This window comes from Haplochromis burtoni, unplaced genomic scaffold (genome assembly GCF_018398535.1).
Source record: "Haplochromis burtoni strain Fernald_Lab_line unplaced genomic scaffold, NCSU_Asbu1 Contig_121, whole genome shotgun sequence".
NCBI classification, from domain to species: domain Eukaryota; kingdom Metazoa; phylum Chordata; class Actinopteri; order Cichliformes; family Cichlidae; genus Haplochromis; species Haplochromis burtoni.
In genome coordinates this window covers 962888-971630 of record NW_024582482.1, presented here as the reverse complement: position 1 = coordinate 971630, position 8743 = coordinate 962888, and the positions used below count along the sequence as shown (strand labels likewise).

The 8743-nt window shown below is 44.9% G+C and overlaps 1 protein-coding gene across 1 annotated transcript in view; it reads right to left on the bottom strand.

Annotated features, from left to right (window-relative positions):
- Positions 1–6150, bottom strand: part of znf507 (zinc finger protein 507) — a 23990-nt gene extending 17840 nt beyond the window's left edge. The window contains exons 1-2 of the mRNA XM_005929218.3: positions 6016–6150; positions 337–2658 (exon numbers count right to left, since the gene is read on the bottom strand). Coding sequence (XP_005929280.1) covers positions 337–2655 — 2319 coding nt within the window. The 5' untranslated portion in view covers positions 2656–2658; positions 6016–6150. The remainder of the gene's footprint in view (positions 1–336; positions 2659–6015) is intronic.
- Positions 6151–8743: the final 2593 nt, after the last annotated feature.

Sequence of the window (8743 nt, the reverse complement as noted above, 5' to 3'; positions counted from 1 at the left end):
TGAAAATATTGTCGGGCATAAACCGGTCCGTGGCACAAAAAAGGTTGGAGGCCGCTGACATAAGTGATTATTGTGCTCCATTTGTTCAACACTGATGCTCTTGATACCCCTTTTACACCCTGTTCTTTGTGATAGCTTTACCTCACATTTCATCCCTTCTGAATAAAGTAAGATAAATTCACTCCTACAACTACAACAACGTCTTCTATAACTGAGGAGTCCTGGTCATTTGCACGTTCTCTTCCACAAATCCTCATCAGAAAATCCTCACATGTGAGATGTTGGAAAGAAGGAGGTTAGATTAAAACATGTTTCAAATGAAAGGGCCGCACTCACCTTGTAGTGGAAGGCATCTGGACACTGCTTGCACTGGTACATCCGGCTCTTGCAGTGGTGGATCATGTGGTTTTCCAGGTCTTTGCTGTCTGAGGCGATGTGCTCACAGATGGGACACTGATACGGCTCCCTCTGCCTGTGCACCCGCAGGTGCTGTTTAATGTAGCCCTTGTTGCCACTGCTGTAGCGACACAGGCGGCAGCGATACGGCCTATCGCTGCCGGGGATGTAATCCACCAGACTGCTGTCAGGAGAGCCGACCAACCCGTCCATCCCTGGAACACTGGAGCACACGTAACTGCCCGCTCCGTTCGCCGCGACCACTCCAGCTCCATTTTGGAACTGTGCGTTATCTTGAAGCTCTTTCAAGATGTCTTCGTCCGAGGTGTTCTGGTCTGAGCGCTCCCTCAGTCTTTCAATGACCGTGAGCAGGGAAAGGCTGATCCCGCCATTAGCTGCAGGCCCGTCGTCGTCTCCTTTGCCCAGGCCCAGAGATCCTAGAGTTTCCTCTCTGCCCTCATTACAGTTCAGCATAGCTGCTGCCGTTCCCACGTCAGAGGCCTTCTGTCCGGCTGCAGCCCCCTCTGTGGGTTTCTGGGCTGCTTGCGGGCTCTGCGCCTGTGCCGGAACGGTCTTCAGAGCTACCTTGGCGCCAGAGTTGGGCAGCTCGGGCGTCCTCATAGGCATAGCCACGAGGACCTCGGCAGCCAGCGAGTGGAGGCGGAGAGACTCAGAGTGCGTCCTCTTGCGACCAGCTGGGGGGACGTTTTCATCCCGTGGAAGGTCGTTACTTTTAGTGATGGAGGATTTGATATCGGCTCCTAAATGCTGGCTTTTGTTAGTGTTCCCCGGACTGTAGCAGAGGACCACCTCATCTTTCACACCTTCCACATGCTCCTGCTCTTCTGCTTTTTTCTCCAGTAAGCTCTTATCCCCGTCCACATCTGGGCTGAGAAGAAGTGGGTTAGAGGACATGACTGAGTCTTCAGCTGAAGGAAGCCGCTCTACGATCACATTGATATGGCCGGCGCTGTTGGGGCTTCTGTTGATGATCTTCTGAGCCGATGACAGCAAGCTGTCGCTCACAGAGGTGCTTTCATGGTGACCGCCTAGCTCCACCTCCGTCGCTGCCTCAGTGGTCACCTGCACCTCCACCACGGGCTCCTCAGACGTCAGGTCTTTGATGGGGTACTTGTCCTCTTCCTCTACTGTTTTTGGACTTTCACTGAGATGAGAGCCTTGAAGATTCAGCACTTCCTGTTTGTCCTCGACAGCCACGGGCATGCAGAGCTGCAGCTTGAAGCCGGTAGGGAGCTTTTGCAGGCTTTTATCTTGAAGAACAACTATTTCCTCTCTGGCTGACGCATTGTTAGGAGCAGCTTGCACCTCTCTCTTTGCAGAACCTCCGTCTTCATCCTCAAAGATTGGATAGGAGCAGTCGACGAGGCCGGCGTGCTTCCAGGCGTGGGTTTTGAGCATTCGCTGCTGACTGCAAACATAGCTGCAGATCAGGCAGCGGTACAGGCCATACTCCTCATAGCTGTACCACTTCTTCTTCTGTGGTAACTCCTTAGCACTGCTCACTGAGCTTTTCTTCACTTCAGTTCCTGCGCTGCAGTCGTCACCTGTTAGATCCACATCCTGCTTTTTTAAAACCTCTTCCTTCGCCTCACTCACCGGGTACTTTCTCTTCTGGTTGTCTCCATTGTCAAAGTGCATCCTGACGTGCGCCTCCAGCTGCTCGTGGTCTCTGGAGGTAAAGTGACACTCGGAGCACATGAGGATGAGGTCACTGTGCTGCTCGTTGTGCTGCTTCAGGTGTTCTTTCAGCAGGGGCAGTGTTTGGGCGAGATGGGGGCACAGGCTGCACTGATAGCACGTCACCGTCCGCTTGAGGTCGCTGCTGTTGGGGTTGGCAGCTACCTCTGCCACCGTGGTGGTCACGTTGTTGTTATCATCACCTGACCAAGGTGAGGGAAGACTGCTGTCATCTGTGCTGCGCTCTACTCCCACCTCATCCTTATAGTTCCTTTTAATTTTCTTACATATAGAGCCGCCCCCCTGCTCAGCTCCCCTTTCCCCCACTTGCAGCGCTCTTTTCTGTCCCCCTGATGTGCAGCGACGCTGGGGCCGCTTCTCCACAATCTTGCTGAGCTTCTTTATGACCCGGATGAGAGAATCATCTGCCATTTTCTGCTGAAAACCCTGGGAGGGTTGCTTCTCTTTGGTTTGCCGTGTGTGGGAGCCCAGTGCCGCCGATGTGGAGGAGGAAGACGAGGCAGCGGATGAGTGTGTGATGACATTAGTGATCTCCTCCATGACCTGGAAGACAGCAGAGAACAAAGTAATGAGTGAGGAATCTGATTGGTGTTACACAGTAAACCTTTTAAGTAGATGACCTCATTTATAATATAAATACATTTTTAAAAAATTAGAGCAAAGAAGTGTGGCCAAAAATGTTAGACATAAAAGACGGAAATAGCTTCAACATCTGAAAAGTGAAACCAATGTGAAAGAACATCCAAAGTGCATTATTTTTAGTGGTAGACAGAATTAGCAGGACAGCTACTATTCAAGGCCGCTGCTGGTTATTAGACGTAGGAATCCCCAGATATGAAACTGCTATAGTTTGAACTGGGGAAAGACATGGTGCTGGTCAAGGCTCCACATCCATCATCTGCCCTCAGTGCAGTTTTTCACTTTCTCACTCTGCAATGCAGTGTTTCTCTAACTGTGGGGCACAGACTCAGTGCAGGTCAATGCAAGATAGGGAAATTTAAAGAACCACCGTTTAAAGCTCCATCTCTGACCTCCTGCTACCCACAAGACCCTCGGGCAGAGGTCTTTTGTCTGTTCCAGGGACCGTGCCGAAAACAGTGCAAAGTGTTTGAAGTTGAGGCCTGGAGGATGTGGAACAGCCTGCCCGGGGAAATCCCGATCTTCAAGTCGTGTCTTAAAACATACTTTTACAAGAAGGCCTTTCCTTTGCATTTCTCACAACAGTTATTTTTGGTTTATTCTGATACTCATGTAAAGCACTTAGTAACATGAAATTTGAAAAGTTGTACATGAATACAGTTATCATGTAACACAGTTAAAACACAGAGTCATACGTTCAGTTTAAGAGATCTAAGACCTAAGACACGACCAGCATCTGTCATGTTTTTCAGTTCGTTCCACACGATGATCTTATTTTATTTTACTGCGCTTTCATGAAGCCCTTTTTTGTCCTTTTCCCTTGTTTCATTGTTGCGAAGTTTTTCTGCAACGAACAGAAACTGGCTCATTCAAATTTTTACTAACAGGCCACAGCTGAACGTACACCAGGCAGTCACGACGGTTGACTGGTTCGATTTTACTCGACTTGCAGCTGTTGCAAAGTGAGTTTCACTTTCTTCTTCTGGACAAAGTCCCAAAGTGCAGAAAAACAGCTTCATTCCAGCACCAATCACTCAGAGGATCAAATCATAGCTTCACCATTATTTTTTCCTTCATTATGTTTTGCAATGCTTACCCGTTCTTAGCGTTTCGTCTGCAGAGTGTACATATGATGAAGGACGACTTACCTTCCTCAGACCAAATCTACCTACAAGTACAAATAAAGCAACCTGTAGCTGTGTGTTTGGAAAGAAACAGGTTTGCGGTGCTGCGTGTCTTTGATGGTTTGCAAAGAGTAAACAGTTAAAACGATCTCCGAGCTACTGAAGATGATGTCATTCTTCGTTTCGGTCTTAATAATGTTCAGGAGCTTTATGAACATCATGTAGCAGGTGTTGGTGTAGTGAAACGCTGTGGACAACAGTGGACCATAACTTCAGCACTTCTTAGGTGGACGATGATGAAAATCTGACACGTATCTACAAAACAATGTTTCTGTGGCCTGAATGTTGAACTGCTCGCTGTTGCGAAGTGTCCATGTTGCTCGCTACAGCTCTCCCTCATCGCTTCTGCTGTATGAAATCAGTTTGAATCAACACACTGTTTGGATTCCTCCATCAGCTGACTGTGGCTGTGGTGAATGGCTATGGATAATTAATGGGCTGTGACCACACTCTGCGACACTTACTGGCTTCACTGCCAAGAAGACAGACACAGAAGATCTGTATCAAACCGCCTCATTTCACGATTTCTGGGGGACTTTTGCCTTTACTGGAAAGGACAACTGCAGAGAGCAGCCTTTTGGCACGTGGGTGACCTGATCAACACCTGAGACACTCAGAGGGTCAATCCTCCCTCATTTATATATTGTACATATAGTAACTTGTTATCCATCCTTTATTTCATAATTTACTCCAACATCTTCACACTCTGCACAACAAACATGCTGTGTTGTTGTCAGCACTGTCTGTTGTCTATCTACACTCTCACTTCCTCACATGTGTACACATACTTACTCAATAAAGCTGATCCCACATTTCAGGCTTAAGCTCCATATTGGATCACATCTACATTTTTATTTATTGAATCACTTTTTTAAACATTCAGTTTAACTGACCTCCTTCTTGTATAGTATTTATTTTATTGAACAAAAACATTTTTTGTGTTGTTGGATCCGACATATCCTGTTGATTCATCATATAAATGCGAATTTTATGCTTTTTAGAAGGATTAAATTGTATGATGCATTCCTAGCTAGCTATAAATTGGATGATCTTGTAATTAAAAAAAGGTGTTAACTATTAAAAAAAACCCTCTTGTGTGGCACACTTTGAGAATCACTGCCACACAGACTGCAAAATCATTTTGATCTTTCTCTGTCTTTTAAAATAAATCTGTACTAATGACATTTATCACTTGAGTATTTACCAAGAAGTTAGTGAGAGGAAATCAGTCAATCGACTAATGGGATAAGTGTGACAGCTTAACTCATTCCTGATAAGTCCTGTCCCTGCACAGTCAATACAGACCTTGTGCACCATGTGCATTTGTTTACATGGGAAGCTGAAGAGGAAACGGGCACAACTGCTGTGGCTGAATTCCTTCCATCTCCACATGACATAACACTGCCCTCCTTCTCACTTTCTGACCACAAACTTCCTCTTTCTCCTACTTCTGCTTCTGTGTGAAAACATCAAAACATGTGGAACAGACACATGTTTTGATGTTTTGATTTCGCCGTGGTTTTCCATGGGAAGGAAAACCACGGCGGGATGTTGTAGTGTATTCATCCATCCAGCTGAATTTTGAATTCTGTGATGAGGAGGGATTCAAAATAAGCTGCATCCGACTCCTTTTTATGCGCCTGCGATCAGTCAGCTTCTCTCTGGACTCCATCATGTGCTTTAACCCGTCTCAGATGAGCACCTGTTATGTCAGGATCTAAAAATATTCCATCCACTTTCACTCCCCTGTAGGACGAAGTTGCACACAGCCTCTCGGTGTGAGCTCTCACACAAAAAGCAGCCTTTTACCCGCTGATGTGAGCCAACACACTGCTGCTGCCTTCACGCTACAAAAACACTTTCACGTTTTTAAAAAATGGGAAAAGTCAAAAGGATCCTGGCACACGCTGTTAGCTCCGCTGTTAGCCTCACAGCCTGCTAGTCAAACACACACACACACGAGTCTCACACACTGCTAGCAGAGGAACACATGAATGTACAAGGACGCGTCCGTGCTGCTGGTGGTTAATGGGTAACGGAGGAGCGCGAAGGTGTGTGGAAATAAAAATATACTCACGGACACGGAGAAGTTTGGCGCTCTTTGTCCTCAGCACATAAACCGCTTTCTTTTATTCGTTAGCCATAAAAAGTGGCCCCTCTCTCTCTCTCTCTCTCCCACATTGCAAAATGGCGAGGATGGAATAACAGTCACGTGACTCGGAGTTTGAGTCAGGTGACCGACGCCGACCGACGATTGACAGGCTGTCTTGCTGTTGCCTTCAAGTACCCCTCGTAAAAAGCAATGCTTTTAATTTTTCTTACAACTTAACCAACCAGTGCGGTAATTTCCACAATAAAGAGCATTATATTTTTAACTCCTTAAATTAAGACGATAACCAGAGGCGTTGCTTGAGGCCCAGGCCAGCGGCGCCCCCCCCCCCTAAAAGCTGACAAACTTTATATTTTTACCACCCTAAGGGGCCCCTAGCTGCCTTTACTCAATCTAGCTGTCAGGGGTGTGCATAAAATAAATGCTGTTTGTCTGAACTGTGGAAAACTAGCATCACATTATTTATTTTATTTACTGTGATATTTAATATTAAAGCCACATTTTTGGTTTATTTAATGTCAGATTATGGTAACAAACGTAAGGCCCTTGGGGCCAGAACCGTCGGCAAAGACTGATATCTGGCCCACTGCATAGGTTTGGAAAAGAAGAAAACTCTTCTTTCTTACCCAGCAGATTAACTCAACATCAGCCACTTAATTGAAGTGAAGTCCAAACAGCTCTGAAATGAGCACAACCTCCTCACTTCCTCTGTCAATCTGGTTGGGTCTAAGTTTAGATTAATATCTGCCACATTTTTAAAAATTGTCACCTATTTGGTACACCGGGGCCAAATGACATATGTGCAACTTCAATGGAAAGTTAGATCTGAAATCCTAAATAAAACATTTCCAAAGTTTGTGACACCTTAAGAGTTTCTGCTCAAGGCTGTGTGTGGAGAGGGGTTAAATTTTGGTCATCTCAGGCACGCAGCTCTTGCTATGAACACAGAGGCTCCACACTCCTGTTATCCAAGCCTTCATCTTGGCAGAGGCAGCCAATCAGAATAAAGTTAGTTCAAAGGGAGAGGGCACAGAGCTGCTTGTTTCAGACAGAGCATGAAGTGAGCGGGTGCACCAAGACCCAGTGTAACTGAACTCTGAATTATGCAAATCAACTCTGAGCAGAATATGCAGAAAACATGAACATGCACCGGCAGTTTGTGCCTCTCACTTAAAACGTTCACTCACTAGTTGATGGAAGAGATGTTGAGAGGGCATACAAACCTCTCTAACCCAAACCAACAGGAACAACCTGGTGCATTTTTATTGTTAGGTAGTTATAATACACAGTCATACATGGGCAATGCTTCTACCACTTACAGTCTGAGAGAACCAGAATGATGACTGTTTAATCATTGCAGATATTGTCCATAACCTTGTATTGTACATGTACATGTATGTATTAAAATCGTGCTTATCAAAATGCACCTCGTTCAACTCACAGTTGTCTTTTCCTCCGTCTTTTTCTTATGCTTACGTTTTACAACAACACCAAGACATTCCAATAATGGTGCAGTTTATTTGTGCTTTCCACCAAAGTCCTGGTAGAAGAATTCAGCACAGTAAAATTAAATGCAAATCACAGCATGCAGGAAACAAATCAGGCCACTTCATTTCAATATAGTCAGATTTGCAATGTGTGTTTACGTTCATGATTTTGCTTTGACAAATGTTTTTATTGCCTAAATGTATTTTTATATCTGTGTTTATTGCGTTTGGTGAGTGAGAAACCCATAGGCTATAAATTCTGCACACTAAAGGACTAGTTTGATTCCTGCCTCTGGCAAAACTCTGATTTACAATTATTTACATTAATGCCGGCAAAACACGGCTCCAAATATCATGCGTTTAACGACACCACTGTTAGTATCTTTTTATATTTTACTTACAGTAGCTCAAAAGTGATATAACTTTATTCTTTCAGTTTAAAAAAAACTTGTTTGTTTGGTGGTTTTTTAGCTGAAACAACAAAGTAAAATGTGATTTTTTTCCCTTTTTATTTTGGATTCTTTATGCTGCTGCTGTTGTTCGGCTGTAGAACAAATTTAGAATAATCTGATGTCTTCCTGACTGCAGTGGTGTGATGGATAAGAGTTTTCGAAGAATGGAGACCTCTAATTCTGCCCAAATCACCAAAATACAGTCACAGAAGTGCAGCCTGAACTGTGCAGGAAGCTCCATTCTGCCTCACTGCTGCTTGCAGATGATTATCGTTGTGTCTCTCAGTCCTTTAAAGTTAAAATGCCCTATGAAGACACAGATTTTTGATTCTGTTATTTGTCTGTGCTGTTGCACACAGACTGCGGCTGCACAGATTCTAGAGCTCACTGGTTTCTGGGCTGATAACAGCTCTGGTTCATCTCGAGGAGTCTCGTTGTCTGCTGCAACCTTCACCGTTTCTTTGTTATTCTTCAGGAGAACTCTGACAGCACATCTGGAAACACCTGCCTGCAGCAGAAGTCTACCCACAAGACCCTGCTGAGTTTTGTTCTGTGCTGGGAACAAAGCTGCAGAGGAATACCACTCAAAGCACTTTTGACAACAACACAATGTACTGTGTTACTTCTTCCATTGCTATGACTACTGCTATTTTTGTAAATATCATCTGCAATTTTAACTGAAGCTTTCATTACCCAGGAGCAGCGTGTTACCAGTGCCGAAATAGTTTCCAAAGTGCACTGCTGTTGTTTTGATTC